Here is a 19674-nt window from a genome sequence, read left to right on the forward strand (position 1 = left end):
AAATTTAAAGTTGTTTTGGTGTTTGCAAAGCCTTAAACGTTCTTATTATCTCTGAAGCCATATCTTCTTATATAGTTCTTATACTTTTATGTAAAAAAAAATGTTGCTTCTGTTGTTTTGTTCTCTCTTTACAAAGAAAATAAATGACATCAAAAAATTAGTTGTTATTGTTTTTTGTTGCTTCTTGTCAGCTGCTAGCACGCCCTAAACCCTCATTTTCGTCCTTGCAATTTGGGCTTAAATTAAATTCCAAACTTTTTAAAACAAAACGGACTTTTTTCTCTCAAACCACAAATTCCAAACTTTTTACGAGATGTTAATTTTGCTACCATTTTGTAAACCAAAACTATTTAAATATGTTGAATACTCTGATTAAAATTTAATCTTGTTCTTCGCGCTCTTTTGACACTCGTATTATCGGGAAAACGTTCAATTTGAACGGCACAAAAATTGTTTTGGATTCATTGAAGAATTATTTTTTTACTTCGACTGTTTTATAAAAGCTGAAAAAAAGTAAAAATAAAAGATACATAATTTTTTTGCTTGTTAAAACAACTTTAAGCATATCTGATGTAGATATTTTAGTTTTCTTTAAAGAAAATATTTACAGAAAGATGTTTCCATCTGGATATTGCAACCGTTTTTGAATATTGAGGTAATAATAATGTTTTATACAGATTTTTAAATTATATATATGTTTTTATATTATATATCTATATATTTTATATCCTTATATAGTTCCAATTTTGCATTGTGTTATACGCGCAAAAATGATAAACACACGATAACATTTTTCCTATATGCAGTTCGAAGCTAATTTCTGTTCTGAGTGACACCAATTTTGTAGATTTCAAAAAGTTATTTTAAACTTTTGCTGGTTTTTGCCGGAGTTTTACAACACTGAAATAAAAATAAATTTTGAAAATATAGAGACTGTATCAGTGATAAAATTTTTATTTTTACAACTCAATATTGGTGTGATTTAGATACTACATGATGTATTACTACTTAAACTACGATAATCTAGCTTAAGTTTCAATATTGGGATACTTAGTGTTTTTTCGCCACCAGCATTGAGTCAGTATCAGGAGAAAATATTTCGAGTAACTATTTTTCAACTGATTTTGCAATTTTATACAGAAACTTTATGCTGTGATCAAATCGTTTCGAGTAAAATGAAAAAAATGAAATAGAATTGAAAGCTCGCTAATAAATAAATTATTTCTAGTAATTGTTTAAGTTTGAATAAAATAATAAATAGAGATAAATAAATAAATTTGCTTGAATTAATCAATGGATGATAACATTTATGAAAGTAGCTAACATATCTATCGTAAAAAAAATCAATTTTGATTTCATCAGCGTGCTTTTTTCCGTGTAAGATTTACTTGCAAAACCATTAGAAGACGAATCATGCCTTAACCAACGCTACGAAGCTGAAGTATAACGACTTCTTCTCTATGCATATCTGTGTCTCTCATCGGCGCTGCGCTTATTGATAATATGCAAAAAAAGACATCTTGTCCTGGGATTGAGGTTGCCATAATTTGTGTATTTGGGTAAATTTGTGTATTTGGGTATTTGGGTAAATTTGTGTATTTGGGTAAATTTGTGTATTTGTGTATTTGTGTATTTGTGTATTTGGGTATTTGTGTATTTGGGTAAATTTGTGTATTTGGGTATTTGTGTATTTGGGTAAATTTGTGTATTTGGGTATTTGGGTAAATTTGTGTATTAGGGTAAATTTGTAAATTGTGTATTTGTATATTTATGTATTTGGGTAAATTTGTGTATTTGGGTATTTGGTTAAATTTGTGTATTTGGTTATTTGTGTATTTGGGTAAATTTGGGTAAATTTGTGTATTTTTGTATTTGGGTATTTTAAAGAACTAAAAGTTCCAAAAGTTATCACTTTGTTAATTGAGGCACCCAAATTGTTATTGTTGTCAAATTTCTGATTTTTATATCATTGGAAAAGCTTATAATTCATAAAATATTTCTTCTAATTAAAAAAAAACGTTTTTTCAAAAAAATTTATAATGTTTTGTTTCATACACCTCAACATTTTAGGCTACAAGGTACAAGCATTTACGAATATTGAGAAAAAACTGTTAACACTCTGGACATACTGAGTTCTCAAACGGTGTCTGTTTTTTTTTTCTTTTTCTAAAATCTAATTGTTAAGATTTTATCACAGTGTAAACATAAAGTAAGCAGAACAGAGAAGCACGAAAAGCAACTTTTCAATATAAATTTAGAACGAGACTTTAGAAAGAAGCAGGGGCATTAAAAAAAGTCCATCAAACCTCCTACAAAGTGCTGTTTTAAGATCCACAATATATTCCATGACGTCATAGTGTTAAAAAGCACGTTTTAAAACATTGAAAATGATACACACTGAGTTCTTATAAAAGAGTTAAATTTAAAATACTTTATTGGAAAATAAAAATCAGGAGAGGAATATGTTGGCTTTGCGTTTTATCGAGTGTTGCAAGAAAATTTCCCCTCGCAGATCGCGCAAAATTGAAAAAGCAAAGCTGAGCTACCGTTTTAGTACTTAAGTGAAGTAGATTTGAATAGTGTGATTTTAAGTGATAAGTTTAAATGCTGGTACCTTTTAGGCTCGAAAGTCGGCAACAAGAAAAGGGTGTCAAATATATTTTTCAAGTCCTTCTGCATTTCAGAAAATATATACTTATATTTTATATAATTTTATTTCCCAGTTTGTTTCAAAATGTCACTGCCAGAAAGTGAACAAAATAAGGTCTAAAAGTAGTGTCTTTGTTACCTGCAAAACTTATAATACGTTTCTATGTCTCCTTAAATTGCCTAAATTTTCTGCACGCTAAAGTTTAACGAGCCAGATGGACTAAATATTCATATTCGCCCCTAGAATACACGCCTGTTTTTGAAAAGTCTTTTTTGGTAACAAAATAATTAGCTTTTGCAAATTTAAGTTGCAATTGGTGGAAAAGAAAAAGACCTAGATGATCCATGTTTCGAACAAACTACTCCTCAGTATTTATGGCAGGACTGGACTGTTTTGATTCTCGATTATATATCTACCTTTTTCCTTAAAGTTATTTTTTATAAGTCTTCTTAAGAAAAATGTTAAATCCCTGTACAATCATTATCGGAAATTAATTTATGGAATCAAGGAAACTTCAAGATAAATGTCACCAAGCTCTTTTGATGTGATGTTCGGTTATGAAAATCTAATATGTAGTAAACATTGTAAAAAGTAAAGTTAGAAAGACTTAGTTTCAAGAAAGTGACTTTGCAAGTAATATTACTATTGTTTTTGATGCATTACAAGGTAATGTTTGAATAGCAACGTCACTTTCTGGAACTTTTCTTGGGGGCTTGCCTGGTTCTATCAGGTTTTCAGACAAGTGGCTGTCTGTAAGAATGTGTTGTATTTAATAAACGAAATCATATAACATACATTTACTAAATGCATACTGCAGAGGTATCGTGTATAATAGTTGCTTACTTCGTCACGTCTAGTTTTAGATGTAAAAAAGGTTCTCTACTCAGTATTTCATCTCGTCTCAGTATTACAACTCGTCTCAGTATTTCAACTCGTCCAGAGGGTTTACAAATGTAATGATATTACTCTACCAAAACTCCGTTTCATCGTTTGGTGGAGCATAAACTCCTATTTACTGTATTTTGTCATATCATGACTATAAAAAATAAAAATAAAAAGTGTGATGATGATGGATGGATTTGTGAATGGCGAAAGATCGAAACGTCATTCAGTTTGTCCATCCATTCAAATCCAACGGAAAATGGAAATTTAAGAGAAAAATATGGAACGAATTAACCATTGAATATAAAGACTACTAATATAAATTCATGCTATTATCGTTAGTAGTCTTGCTTCAATATAATTATTGGTTTCTAATGACTTTTGTCACCTGTGAACACTGATGAGTCAGACAGATTTTGAGGTTTGATAAGGTAACGTTTTTGGAGCACCTTTGCTATCATTAAATTTGAACTAGCTATTGACTCTTTCTTTCATACCAATGACATTATTTTTATTCAATTCCTAAATTTTTCCAGGTTTGAGTCTAAAAAAAAAATATTTCGCCATCACACAACGGTATTGTCTGGTGGTTTTAAAATAATGACGCATAAAATTTTGATTTGATTCCAAATGACTACAATGACGTACAATGACGTAGAGAGTGGAGAAGGCTTTTATTATTGTTGTAGAATATATGGATAATTATATTATGGAAAATATGGAGTAATTATCTCCAAATACTCATCTCATAAAATAACCATCATAACCTTCCACCCTTTCAAAGACCAGTGAGCGAGCATTACGGAAACAACGCAACTTTGTTCCAAGACCTCTTGTTTATTTTTTGTCTACTGACCACAAATCGTCTTTCTCAAAAAGTACAAGTCACATGATTGTTATTTATAAGCGCGCCTAATAATTTAATGCTTTAATTGGGGTAACAAATTGACCACTCCCAAAGTCTTTCTAACAGTTCGATGTTATGTATAAACCACATCTAATTGAGGTCGTACGTATATATATATATACACGTTGTTTTTTTGTTGGTGTTTTTTCCAAACTTTTTTTATGCAGAAATAGCAAATTAACAATATGGCTCACTCATTCATAACTTGAGTGAACCCACTATAAAATAAAATTAATAATTGAAAATTAAAGAAAAAAATATTTTTAATAGCAAGCGTCGATTATATAAGATTATGTGGATGACCACAAAACTGAAACAAGCATTCACCCTTTGAATAAACTTTCTCGCAGTATGAAAAAATCGCGATTCAGAACGAACGTTTAGTGGAGTGCAAAGAATTTTTTAAATCATCCATTATATTTATATAAATGTAAAAACAAAATTTATATACGAAAAAGTTATGTGGGTTATCAGAGTTCGTGTATTTAGAGTTATTAGTACTAGACTAAGTCGATTCTGCAGTTAATTTTTTTCTTCTATAACATCGGGGTTTAATGCAGCCTTGATGATTTTTGTTTGTGTGTTATGACAAGAACAAGTCTTTGACATTATGAGTTGATTGTTTCTTTGTACCTGATAAGTTACAAATGTTTCGTGAAAACTAAAGCCTTGACATGTTTTAAACTCCAGTACCCTTTATTTACTCAGTTTTCGGGATGTGTAGGTGGGCTGGTTTTGTGGGCTCCACTTTTTATTTATGTTCAAATATGTTGCGAAAAATAAAAAGTGTGTTTTCATTTGTTTTCCTGAATAAGAAAAGATTTAGTTCATCGTTAAAAGAATGCTTATTGCTGAAACTTTACGTCCTCTTTCGGGACATAATATGAATTTCAAGCCGTTATGCTTATAAACCCATACTTGTTGTGTGTATATCAACTGCAGCGTTTCAAGGATTGATCTGCTAATAAGCCTATGTTTTAAATGTTGCACCATCCGAAACTTCTTTAATCTTTTTCATATTAATATGTCATTATTAAATCAAATGGATATTTTACCAAAATATTCACCTCCTTTTCTTCTGCTGTAGTTTTAAAGTAAACTTCTAGCTTGATGTTTTCAAGACGTAAGAGATAGACATCGAGTTTTGATCAAAAGGTTACGACCATGTCGAATTTTAGTATAATTTCTAGTCAGGATAATCTCAGGGCAACGTGACATAACGAGAAGCATATTTTTCCACTGCACGGAATAAGTAAGCGAAACCTTAAATAATTCTTGTCTGGAATTTCAAGGTTTTTTAAGTTCAAATACCTTTTTGTATTAAAAAGTATTTTACATTGTAAAAAATGATGACAATCTGACCTTTTGTCTCAGTGGAGTTGTAAGCAGATTTAATTTTAACAACTAAAAAATGTGAAAAGCTGCAGTCAGGTAAAGGAGAAATTTTAGTTGTTATACCAAAAGCTAGGTAACGCAAGGATCAAAAACTACAACCCTGAGATGTTAAAGAAATCGAGAGAGAAAAAAGACAACAATGTATCTTAAATGCCTGATCTTAAATGTTTGTATAACATTAGAAGTATTTGGAAGAAGACGAAGGATAATATAACTTTGTTGTATTTATCAAACATGTTAACGTTATTTACTTTATGATTCAGCTTAAAATATTTAAATATATAAATAAATAAAATAAAGAGCAAATATAACATGCACAATCGATTAATGTCTTAAAAAGCAGACATGCTGTATGTTGGGAATGCCATTCTAAGAGATTCGACATTCTCCTTGCCAAGGTAAATCTTTGCAGTCTATTTCCAAAATTGTGAAACAAACACCACTACAAAGACTGCATTGTCTGCTGGAGCTAGGGACTTCCCTAGTTTAAGCTATTGTTTGGGGTTTTATAAAAACGAAAGGACATTTGATTCCACAAAATTTTTAAACATACCGTAATGCTTCGAATGAACGCGTCACTCTCCCCCAGCTTTCATTTTTACACCACCTACTCCCAGTTTTTTAATTTTATCATACCATTTTTTATGCAGGACTGGAAAATTGTAATTAATGTTTGTGATTTTTTTTTAACTTGAAAATAACTTATTTTTGCAATTCTAATTTTTAAACTTTAAAGAACTTCCCGTTTTTAAAAAACTCTTCGTCAACAAATACTCAGCGTTTTGATATTTGAGTCGCAAATAGTGGCTGAGTACTTGAGCTAGAAGGTTTATGCTTGGTACCGTTGGGTAGGCCAATTCATCCTCTCTCTTATTATGACAACTTAGCCCTCAGAAGTTATAGCGATCCAACTGTGGGATTGCTATTGTTTGATTTTAACCAAGTAATTTGAGGAGCCTGTCCTTTAAGGGTTCATAATAAAAGGTGTTCACAGGGATTGTGATAAACGTCTTTATTGTGACAATGCTAAAGACATTTATTTCCAAATTATTGTTTTTGTAGGGAGGATATGTATGCTGCTGCAGCTACTGGAAATATAACCAACGATGGAGAGCTCTCTACAGGTAGGTTAAACTCTATCGTCAATAAGTCATTTTTCAAGTTTATGTGAAGTGTTGCAAGACATGAATATGTTTAGGAGAACTGAAAATAAGTGTTTAGTTGTCCGCCATCTTCATAAATTTGACTTAATAGGGACAAAATAATCGTTGGAATTCCACTCCCTACGTCACTACAGTGAGGAAAACCATGTTATTAAAAACGCATATATTTACAAAAAAAACTAAGAAATGTCATTTTCTTTGTGTAAATCTTGACACGACCCAGTCTATTTTACATCAACGCTATATAAAATTTCTGAAGCCGTAGTGGATTCCATCGTGAAAACAGTATAGCTTATACGGTATCCAGTTATATTTTGGTTGAATGTTTCATCTCTTTCATTTTAGAGTTTGAAGTATTCTCACAATAGCTAGAAATTCTCTGTTATGACTTACTTTCAAAAAAGCAGACGTAAAAACCAGAGATTTTATAATTAATAGTTGTCTGAAAAATTTAGAAGAATGTTTTGAATATTTGATCGGGGATCTCCGTTTTCACAGGATAGGCAGTGTCACAGTTTTGCTGCGTGATTCGTTCCTCATTGGTAAACATAGAACTTTTTTCTCCTCACTTATGAACCAAAATAAGAGTTTATTTTATTGCATATTCAAAATGATGTGATGTTTCTTAATTCGATCCTTTTTGTTAAAACTTCCTTCATGCAATCATGCTATGCTGCATTCAATAATAACATTACGGAAGGCGGATCATATGTTAGAACCGCGGATGATAAGTTAGTACCGCGGGTGATACGTTAGTACCGCGGATGATACGTTAGTACATAAGGTGATACGTTACTACCGCGAATGATATGTTAGTAACTAGGGTGATATGTTAGTACCGTGGATGATATGTTAGTACCGCAGATGAGATGTTAGTGCCGCGGATGATACGTTGGTACCGCGGATGAGATGTTAGTACCGCTAATGATACGTTAGTACCACGGATGATACGTTATCATCTGCGGTACTAACATCTCATCAGCGGTACTATAATTCTTATCCCTAAGTTCCTTAGCAAAAGGTAGAACAAATTACCTAATTTCGTAAATATTTCTGTTCGTTAGGTGCCTCAATTGCGAACTGAAAGTTACGGTCGAACATTGCAGTACACCAGTTTGTTTGCCTTGATAAAAGACTCTAATAACGAGGTCATGTTTATGTCTGAGAGAGATAAATAAGAATTGTAAATGTTTTTGCTTGCTATGCAGTATTTAGATTAAAATTCATATTTTTTACCTGATTAAATTTCGGGTTTCCCGATTTTGTATATATTTGTTTTTATCGTGTGCTGTTTTTATTTAAGTTAAAATTGGCGCTCCTCCCTCTGTCTTTGTTTTATATTTTTCAGCGCTAAAGGGTTCGCATTAACGACTTCTTTACTATGAGTTCAAAAACATGAAAAAAAAAACAGATGAAATGTGTGAATGTTGAATTGTATAATTGGTAAAAAACTTGATTAAGAAGATTTTTTAAAAAGTTTTTTTTCATCTTTTTGTAAATGAAAGAAAAAAAACTTTGTTGGTGACAAAAACTTTATTGTCTCGCGTTGGTTATTCCGGAGTTGATTTTTATATTGAAAGCTATTTTTTAGAAGTATAGGATTTAGCTATCTTAAGATCGTTTTTTCCGATTTTTCTTTTTTTCTCATTTAACTTAAGGATTTTATGTTTTGGTTTTGTTCCTCGTAAAGAGTTTTGGACATCTTATTATTGAAATCTTCATAAAAAAAAGAAAAAAAGGTTTTTCCAGTAGTCTGCGACAGCTGGCTTATGAGTTGGTTATTATAAAAAATGAACTGCGAGTTTTCTGTAGTTTTTATAAAAATGACTTTTATAAAAAAAAGGTGAAATGAAAAATAGTTAAATACGGTAGGTAAATCATATTTCGAAGCAAGAAAACTTTTTTTAAAACTTTTTTTTTTGCACTTCTTACTTGCTTATCTACTAAGACACAATAATTGTTTTTGTTTTGTTTTGTATACACTTGCGATTTTCATTTCAGACATTTAGCCTATTTTTTTCTGCTGTGTTTTGCTTCAATTTTGTTTTCTTTGAGTAGACGGCAATGAAGTTTGCATTTTCGATTTATTGTATTAGGACACAACAACAACACAACCACAAAAACAAACAACAACAACAAACAAAAACGACAATAAACAACAATCAACTCATTTATGAAAGGATTTAATAAAAAAAAATAGCAAATAAAAATAGTGTTGCAGCAATTATACATAAAATAAATGACTAATATAAAGTTTAATTAACAATAGAAAAAAAATAGAGCTAATAACAATAACAATAATCAGAATCAGAAATATAACGATAATATATTTATGTAAATAGAGAGTGGTGCTCGTAAACTTCACCTTTTTTCATCAAACACAAATTGACAGGTTTTGTTGGCTTTGTTTAAAGACTTATTCAACGATAATTCAGATGATTTCTTTGAAATTATTATTGCCCGTTAACTGATATATATTCGCCTCTCCCTCTCTAACTTGTAAACAATCGTTCTCTTCCCCAACCTCATCTTTTTCATTATTCATTAAAAGCCCTCTTTTCTTCCTATGAATTATTTACAACAGTTAATATAAGAAATTTGCCTCTCAAAAAACTCGTCTTATCTCAAAAAAATATTTCTCTTTCGTTAAAAGAAAACCCGGTGGAACTCTTTAGCGCGAAGTTGTAAAGAGAACGAAATAAAAAAGAATTATTTTCAGAAATAGGTGTTTCTCTGTTCATGGTTTGTGTAAGTGATGGAGTTGATGCACGCTATAGTAAAATATATTTTAATATCTTTACCAATTGTTTTATGAGTGCAAAGAAACATTAGCTTATCGTATGTTTTTATCGTAAAAGAAACCAAACGATATAAAGAAAAACGATCTATAAAGTTTACTGATCGGAGTGATTTCTTCGAAATTCTGATTATGTGAATAATATATTTCTTTTGCGAATGAAGTTTGCTAAGTCTAACCTGGCTACACTCTCTAACATTGCTGTATTTTTTGTTTTAGTTTTATATTCTATTATCATATTTAGAACGTCAATGGAGGAGAACCAGTGGCTTCGACATGGAGAGTTTAAATTTAACTGGCCGGAACAGTAAAGAACATCGTAATGGACCCCTTAACACTCCCACAGCAGCTGACACATCTAGTATGGACGTATCGTACGACAGAGTTGTTGTAAATGTGTCAGGACTAAAATTTGAGACATTATCGGAAACACTGGAGCAATATCCCGATTCATTATTAGGTAATCAGAGAAAGAGGGCGGCTTATTATGACGAAATTCGGAATGAATATTTCTTTGATCGGAATCGACCGGCTTTTGATGCCATCTTATTTTACTACCAGTCCGGTGGGAAATTACTACGACCGCCTAATGTACCGATGGATGTATTTGCGGACGAGATAAGATTTTACGAACTTGGAGACGACATTTTGCAGCGCGTGGAGAGAGAGGAAGGCTACATAGAAGAAGAAGAGCCTATCCTTCCCGAGGGAAAGTGGCAGCGCAAAATATGGGAATTATTTGAGTATCCAGACACGTCGTTGATGGCGCGTGTTGTTGCCGTCATTTCTGTTTGTATAATCACAATTTCAATAGTAACGTTTTGTATCGAGACTCTACCTCAATTCAGATATGAGGAATACAATTGTACTTACACAAATAAAACAAAGTCTTGTTTAAAACGAGAAGTCCAAGACGAAAAGGCCATGCCTTGGTTTGGAATCGAATCAGCGTGTATTGTGTGGTTCACGTTTGAATATATTATGCGTTTTCTATCGTCACCAGAAAAATTAAAATTCGTGCGATCTTTCCTGAACTTGATTGATGTGATCGCGATTATACCATACTATATCACACTACCAATGGAGTCATCCAACGTGTCATCGCTGGGAGTTCTTCGTGTCATACGTCTTGTTCGCGTTTTTAGAATATTCAAGCTTTCGAGACATTCACGTGGCTTGCAAATATTGGGACATACGTTAAGAGCTAGTTTAAGAGAACTTGGTTTGCTAATTTTCTTTCTGCTAATAGGCGTCATTCTTTTCTCGTCAGCCGTGTATTATGCTGAAGGTGGAGAAAAGAAAACGTTTGAGAGCATCCCTGATGCATTTTGGTGGGCTGTTGTAACCATGACAACTGTAGGATATGGTGATATGAAGCCTGTAACCGCTTGGGGAAAGATAGTTGGTAGTTTATGCGCAATTTCTGGCGTTCTAACTATTGCTTTACCAGTGCCTGTCATTGTGTCAAATTTTAATTACTTTTATCATCGGTAAGTCTATTTTAACCTTGTTAATCTCACTCTAAAAGAAACGTTGACCTGGGTGACCATTTTTAAAAAATAAAAAAAGTCATAATTTAAGGTATTCAAGACAAGTACGGAAAATGAAATTTTAAAAACTCTTGGATGCAAAAGTGTACAGTTACCGTAAAAATTATCTCTGTGACCATCTCCCACCCCTGTGGGTGATTGCTGCATTATTAATCGCTATGTATGCTCGAATTGGTGCGTGCGTATATGAACTTTCTTATGCATATATATCGTATAATTATATAAATTGATCAGGGGGAGTTGTTGGGAATTTGTGACGTAGGTACCATGGGTAATGATGTAGTCTGTTCTTTAGTGTATATTTTTGCATCCTGGAACGTCTTTATTTACCTCTGAAAGCAGTAAACTATAGGTTTTGAAATTTTAATTGCAAATAACCCCAACTCTTGTCATTCATATCACGAATTTTGTTTTCGCTATGTTAAAAAGAATGATTTTCATTATTTCATGTTTTTTGTTGTTTTAGTGAGAATGAACTACGTGCTGCTGAAGCAAGTAAAAAAGAAAAGGAGAAGAAAGAAGCTGAGCAAAAACTACGAAGTGAAAACGAACTTCTGCTAGAAACACACGAGAAAAACGAAGAAGAGAAAGAAATTCCTTATTCCGATCAAGATAACGGTATAAACGGTCTTCATGTGATATGGCGTAACCATGGAGACAGTGATAGCTCGTTAAACAAAGAAAGGGACGATGCGAAAGACGATGATATCAACGATAATCCCATAAAACCTTTAATAGCAAATTATAGCCCCACTACCAGTATGGTGATAACTACATCTTCACCAGATGTTCGACTCAATGTCGGTCCAGATGGTATAACGAAACTAAAGAAATCAGATTCGTTGACTAAAGTTCGCTTTGAAACAGGCTTGTGACGGGATGTAATATCGCAATTATAAAATACTCGCTCAGGAAGCCACTGTATGCGACAATGTGGCGATCGTTCTCCAAAACACGAAACAAAGTTGGTGCTACATAGAAAGAGAGCACAAAGCTAATTCTCTTTTAAAAGGAGCTAAAAGATATTGTTTAAAAGAACAAAACAATCGTTCAAGGTACTATAAATGAATTTTTAATTTTGAAAGCATTAAAAAATGGACGTATTTATTTGATGGAAAATTGTTAACTTTTTTAACAATAAAACCTGGCTTTTTATCAGTCTGCTCGGAATATTTTATATATATACATTTAATTTTCTTAGCACGCTTCCTTCCCTCGAGTAAATAGAATAGTCACATCATTTTCACATTCATGAAATTTTAATAGCCACTTTCAAGTAAAATCAACGCGGGGGAAAGTGCAATTTTAAATCCGGACGGTGTGATCACAGACGTCTCTTTAAGTTCTCTTTCTTAATACTATGGTTACACTTACTACAAAGTTGTTGTTATAAAAGCTAACATTGGTTATGTTTAGAAGTTTTAGGTCGCGTAGCACAGTGTGTACATATATGGATATAAAATATCATACTGATTTTTATGAAAATAAAATAATTTCAACAGTAGTGTTGATGTCTCCCTCTATTTTAATGACCAACACCATTTCTGCGCAGCTGATCAACTGCCTTGTTTTTTTTAATCCGCACCTTAGATCACACCGACCCCATTTTTAACCTTTTTAGCTCCAAACGACGCGGCATGAAAATTAACGGCAAATAAGGCCGAATTCTTTTACACCGTCACTAATTAAACGCCGTTTCAAATATTTACAATCTCGCGTGACCAAGCGCTTCTCCACGCTGGGTTTCAAAAATTAAAAGGCAAAGGGTCGAATAACATTTAACACGCCAATATCAATAAAGCGGTTAGTGATGGAAGACAGATTCAACCAATAGTTACTAACAACTTAATCCAATATTTGTTTTTTAAAAACCAACCTCCTTTGTTGACATTTTGTTGGAATATTTTTAAAGATATCTGTAGAATTTTTTTTCCTCTATATTTTTTGTTATTGTAATCATTGTACAGGATTAAGCTTTGGTGTACTGTTGTAACTACAGCAGTAAAATTTTTTCTCCAAAAAGTTAAGATGTGTCTTTGTGAGCCTGTTTTCTTTTATTTTTACACCCGAAGTCTGAACAAAGCAGGATAACGCTCTCGGCGTGTAAAACTGGTTTTCGGATTCCCCACTCTCCACGCGCAGGTTCGACTGTCTTATTTATTTCAGAAAATACAAATCGCGTTTCCTGCAAAATATTTGATTTTCCGTGTCAGTGCCGGCTTTACTATTTACACCAGTTTGTGCTGATGTAAGCTGCCTATCTGGCTTGGCAAGAATTTTTCTGGTGTAGACACCTGGTGTAAAATGCAAACTGTACGGCACAACAATCCAGGACTAACATGCAGGTGAAAATCGCGTAGGCTTCAAAACAAAGTGACTTTTGTTGCCTCTATTAAAGACGAGCGTAGTCTAGTCGTAGCAAACTTTTAAACTTGATTGTTATACGTTTGTTTACATTTTTTTGCAATATTTATATCGTAATTTATAATATTTTAAATCGTAAGTTTTTTTGTTGGAAATTCCAAAGTGCATCTAGCTAGTTGCTGGTAGAGCTTCCAGTGAAGTAAGAGAGACAATAAAAGAAATATAAACAGGTGTTTTTGACTGCCCTGACAAGCAATTAAACATCTTTGAGGCTATTTTACACTAGACAAAAAATCCTAAGTCCGGTCCTGTTGTTTAATCTTTGATAGCTTGGCATATAAGATCACACATGGAAATTAAAGCAAAAAAAGCTACAAACAAAAGCATGAGAAAAGTGAGATTTGATAACCTAGGTGTTACTTGGGACCTGATATCTTAAAGTTAATATACTCTCCTGCTGTAATTACTTCCATTCATTTAACGGTCCTTAAATCTATTAAACTATTCATAAAAATTACGTGTGATGATGCTATACTTTTGAAGCAGTAAAAGTTCAAATACATAATCGGAACATTCCTCCATTACTAAACAGAAGCTCTGGGGATGCTTTCATGGTGTGGCGCAAACGTACTAGCCATATATCAGAAGCAAAAAAGAGCCCTGGGAAGGAGATTGTGCAACAAGTGCACTCTCAAGTCTCCACCGCACTATTATATTTTGGAAAATTTTCCGCCGAGACAATTTTATTCCACATCCCCTTCTGGTAATATTTAAAGTTTTTGCCCACTTGACAATGTCAGTTTGAAAATTGTTTATCTATCGTTTGTAAACTAGGCTGTCCAGTATTGTTATGAAGGTCTTGGGTCTCGAGTATCGTAGAGTATCGGGTATCGGGTCCCAGGTATCACTTAGGATATCGGATATCACTTGGTTCTTCTATATGGGGGCAATAATAACGTAGCGGTAAATTCACCCACCTTCCAACGTTCCACAACAAAGAATAGTGGAAATTGTAAGAGAAGGGGAAAAATTTGAAATATAAAACAGATACAAATAAATATACAAAGTCTATCTATATGCAGAAGTCATACATCAAACTGAGAAGTTACTATTCGACTATAATTGCACTTAGCTCACACCCTCCATTTATCGTTTTGATTATAAGTTCTTTCGTCCCTCCATCGTAGGTGCCTATAAAGTTCACATCCATAGCTTGATGTTTTAATCGTGAGCAATTTATTAGGGTTGTTTTTTCATTCGCAAAATTATCTTTTACTGTAAAAGAAGTCCATCCACCGGCTTGTACATGAGAAATAGCTACGTAAACATTTTTAGGTGTGCTTCCTTGAACTTGAAATGTTATAGAAATATATTTTTGAGGCCATTCCGTTAAAAAGCCACCTCTAACATCTCGACGAACAGCACAATTCGTTTTCCACTTTGGAGTTCGGAAAACAACAAAGCCGTTTCTATAATTTATTGTTAACTGATATAGACTATGATCCAACATAAATCGATCGTCCGGAAAAACAGCACTCCAACAAATGGAACGAACATCTGAAGCATTATACAAAGCGTTTGGAAGCTGAAAATTTGTAAGGCTTGAAGCATCTGTTTCATCTTGCTTGACATGTTTTCTTGAATACACTTTCATTAACATAGGGAACAATGTTTGTCGTAGATAAGATATTAATAAATAACCCATTTGCGCATGCGCTAAATGAGATGGATGTTTATTTATAAACATATCAGAAGGTGCAATTGTGTGAGCAATTCCGTTAGAACGTATGTACTGACATATGGCTGATAGCAAAGAAATGTCGGAAAATTTATAATACTTCGAAAGAGTTGACAAAACTTGGCTTTTGTATTCATGTTTTGCGCAAGCGAATATCTCCCCTTCTCCGTTTGGAAAAGTTTGAACAGGGAAAAACTTTATAAAGATCAAAGCTGGATGTGTGTCATACAAAAGCACAGAGCGAATAAATTTTTCCACTCCTTTTCCATAATCTTCGCTATCAGGATCGTTAATAAAAAATTCCCATAGTAGAATATCAATTGTCTCTTTTGCTGTGACTATGTATTCCTCCCAGCAATGGCCAAAAAATGTAGAGCCCACTCCCCCTACGGCTATTACTTTACGTTTCATGTAACTTCCAGTAGCTGGTCCAATAACTTTATTCCACCAAGTTAGCAAAGCATAATGGAAAGTGCTCTGTCGATTGTTACAACCAAGATCTGCACCTTTGGTGCTTGACCCACCGAAAACATACATAGTAATGCTCTCTCCTTTCATCACTTTTGTTAAAAGTCTTTGCAGTGCTTCGCTGTTACGGTCACCATCTTGAATTATACCAGCTTGTATACTCGCTTTGTCTAATTTCAATGTTTCAAAACTACCAAATTTTGATTTAAACGTCCACGCATCAAAAACTGACGAATTTAAAGCGTTTCTTAATCTCTCTAACTTTCCACTATTTGCAATAGAATTGATTGATAAAAATATATAAATAAACAGAAATATGAACCTTCTCATTATAATTTTTAACACGAAATAATGGTCTTTTGAGCACATTTTAATTTTCAGTATGAATGCATCGAAGCATGAAAAAATGTACTGCGAGGAAAGATGTTTTAAAAGAGCCAACCAACGCACACCACGCAGCGTGTGTAAGAAGGCGCAGTTGTGTACAACGAACGGTATGTGTGACACTGTGAAGTTACAGACAGACGGTGGAGTGCGTAAATGTTAAAAAAAGTAGACACTATTTTGTTTTTTTTCTAAGAATAATTGTGATAAACATTAATTTTTGTTCCTTTTTAATTTAGTTAACTTAAATGTAGTCTCTCCTCATTTTTCTTTACATTTTTGAGGACTGGGGTCTAAACTGTTTACATTACGATCAACCTCGTCCCCGTTATAAAAAAGCGAAAAGGGTTCCTAGGGACGAGGTTGCAATAAGATCTAAGATCTCACACTTGATTGGTGCAGTTATTCTCTCGTCTGAAATAAATACCACTATAAAATTTATACATTTAAACATTATTTTTTCTTCTAAAAATAAAGCATAAACATTTTTCAAACTATGAAAAGTAGTTAAAGAGAAAACTTTCTTTTTTCACTATGCTTCTGTAAGTCAAATTCCATTACTTTCGCACCAAACTTCAATTTAACGAGGAGGTATTCTGTTTTTTACTCCATTTGGATTAAAAGCAACCCCACGATTGGGCAATTCATTGAGATAGATTTGTAGAAATAACTTAAGGAAATTAATTCTCGCAAAAATTATAAGGAAATTCGTTACTATTCGCAAAATTCGCTAAAATAATTTTCTGCGAAATTTGGTATTTTTTTTCAACTTGAAAAACGATTTCGACTTTTTTTAATATAAATGTGAATATCAAGTTTAGTAGTCTCTATTTAACATAACATCCGGTATAGACGGTATAGATTGAGAAACAAAATGACATCAAACTCTTTTTTTTCGCAAAATGCGCCAACATCGCGGAAATTAGTTCTCAAATTTTATATTCAAAAAAGCAAACACGCCCCAGCGCCTTTTGTCTTTTCTTTTTAGAGGCTGGGGACCAGTTTGTCAGAAATGTTGATTAATTTTCTTAGGGTAGAACAACACAAAAAGCAGCTGAAATTAACTCAGCTTACAAACCGCAACACTTTGGAGGAAAGAATTGTGACTAACTAAGGTGGTTTCACTTTGAAGCATGTTTTTCGATTGGGTGTCCCTACTCTCCAGTGGAGGATTCGAAGTATCGTATGTAGAGAAAAAATGCTGTGTGGGTAAAGGGATGACCTAAGAAACAAGGGCTTGCTAAAGAAAACTAAGTCACGTGATTTTATGGGTAAATATAATTGATAGGTGAGATTTAATTGGTTGAGAGCACCAATGCGCGTCGGTTAAGTGACGTAATGTACAGTTTTTGAGTAGCAAAGATAAAGCCAGGCAGAGGGACCGTGCCGGAGACGTGAAACACGCGCACCTAGGGGTAATCTGGATGAATAGAAAACTAGGCTAACGACTGAGTTAGCGTGTATGTACAGTGCAAACAGTCGATAAAATGTGAACAAGGGTAAAGTCTTCACTATAAAGGGGTAAAGGAAATGGCGAGGGTGCTCATTCACCCTTCCCTCTCGTGTATCAGGACTCTCGAAACGCGGGTACACCGCAGAGCTGGCTGTGTTTGCTGCAGTAAAAAATTTTTGCAAATGCAAACTCAGGTGGTTACTATACTTAGAGAAAAACATTCTTTGATTTGATTCTACGTGAGCATTGCTATAAAAAAAGATCAGTTGTAAAACCTCTTATTTCGTGATGGCGTATTATCATAAACAAACATTTGTGATATGTTAGGGCATGCTTAACAGTAAACGGTTCGTTGCACACACATCGCACTAGTAAATATCTGAGCACGTATCGTAAATAAAAAAACGGAAAGCCTTTTTATTTAACGTAAATTTAGCTGTAATTTGCAGCGTCGATGACCTCCTTTCTCCAAGGATCTTCAAAACTGTGAGTCGAATGGCATCATATTTAAGCTCTTCTTTTACTTCATCCAGTCCTTTGAAGTAGCGTTAACTTCTGTTTTCCTCGATGTGCAGTCTTATTGCATATCGTTCAACCTGGATGCAAACTTTGTCTACCATGTCAAGAATGAATTAATGAGCCTTTTCATACTCGAGTAAGCAGAGCTCTGCTGGAATAAGAACCCATTCCTCTCAATCTTTCTTGAAGTGAAAACAATTTACGCTCCAAGTCATTGCAATTCAACGTTTAAACGAAGCTGGCAGGTAATAATTGTCCATAGTGTGTTCAAGAGGTTTAAAGACATGACATGTTGCCAATTGTTCTCATGATGTAGGTAAACTTATGTTGTAAACTATGGATAAGACTGCATTTGTAGATTCAGGATAGACTTTCGCAATTTTGGACAAAAAACGTATTTCTTGGGCTTCAGGCAACGTTATTTCTTTTCTGTCCAGTTCCGGAAGACGTGACAGTTTGTCATAACAGGAACGAATGTTCTGTAGACATAGTATTTGCATGCACATTGGAAAAACAACTTTTCTGTTGATAGAGTTGAATGCGTTGTTTACATCGATCTGTAAGATGCCATGAGTTATCTCTGCTATGTCGATCGCGTGAATGACAATTTTGCAACCTGCCTTATGTTCAGCATAGTTGTAGATTACTAGATGTGCCAAGGATATCTTCTCACAATATGGACATAATGGCTTTACCTATAATTCGTCTAAGAACTTTCCCTATTCCTATAGAACGGACGCCTGGCTTTTTTTCGCTAAGCGTATCAATCAGCATCTTATAGGTGGTGCAGTACTGTCGAAGTCGTCAAGGCATGTCGAAGTCATGCTTAGAAACATTAGCAATTGATTTACAAAGATCAACAGCAACATTGCCATAGATGTTACTTCATCGCGGCTTTCTTTGACAATAAAAAAACTTTATTCGATCTTCCATTTATCGTTTTTATTTTACGTACGCCATCTTTAACGCTTAAGGCAGGTTTCAACTCAAGCAATATTTTCCTTGAGAATTAATTTACAAACGGAGACTAGCGCAAATATTTAGTGATCTTGAAAGATACACCAATAAAAAAAGTTTACATTTTGCTGCAACCTTCATCACATTTATTCTTTATCGAAATTTGTTAAATTTCAATTTTTGCTTGCCTATTTTTTTTCTTTGATACTTTTCAAAATCGGAACAATACTATTTGCACAACTTTGATAAACGTCTACTTCAACTTCTGTTTTATCAAGGTCTGTAATATGAGATACATTTATATACCGGCGAAATATACCTATAACCTAAAAAAAAAAGAATTCGACCGCCAGGTCGACGGCGATTGGCGAAGATTATGCAATTTTTCCATTTTTAGTTCGGTTCTATTAACGTCGATCGATTCGACCGCATTCGTTGGAGTGGAAA

General features: G+C 33.5%; 1 protein-coding gene across 3 annotated transcripts; it reads left to right on the forward strand.

The window, feature by feature from the left end:
- Positions 1–465: 465 nt before the first annotated feature.
- Positions 466–12848, forward strand: LOC130612133 (potassium voltage-gated channel subfamily A member 2-like). Of its 3 annotated transcripts, none has more exons than XM_057433424.1 (4): positions 466–655; positions 6897–6958; positions 10039–11284; positions 11811–12848. In XM_057433424.1, the coding sequence occupies exons 2-4, from the start codon at positions 6904–6906 to the stop codon at positions 12217–12219; spliced, it is 1710 nt and encodes a 569-aa protein (XP_057289407.1). In that variant the 5' UTR covers positions 466–655; positions 6897–6903; the 3' UTR covers positions 12220–12848. The 3 variants fall into 3 exon arrangements, with proteins under 3 accessions (XP_057289407.1, XP_057289406.1, XP_057289408.1); XM_057433423.1 differs by lacking the exon at positions 466–655 and adding an exon at positions 6086–6232; XM_057433425.1 differs by lacking the exons at positions 466–655; positions 6897–6958 and adding an exon at positions 8507–8865.
- The last annotated feature ends 6826 nt before the right edge of the window (positions 12849–19674 follow it).

Source organism: Hydractinia symbiolongicarpus, chromosome 10, assembly GCF_029227915.1.
Source record: "Hydractinia symbiolongicarpus strain clone_291-10 chromosome 10, HSymV2.1, whole genome shotgun sequence".
NCBI lineage: Eukaryota > Metazoa > Cnidaria > Hydrozoa > Anthoathecata > Hydractiniidae > Hydractinia > Hydractinia symbiolongicarpus.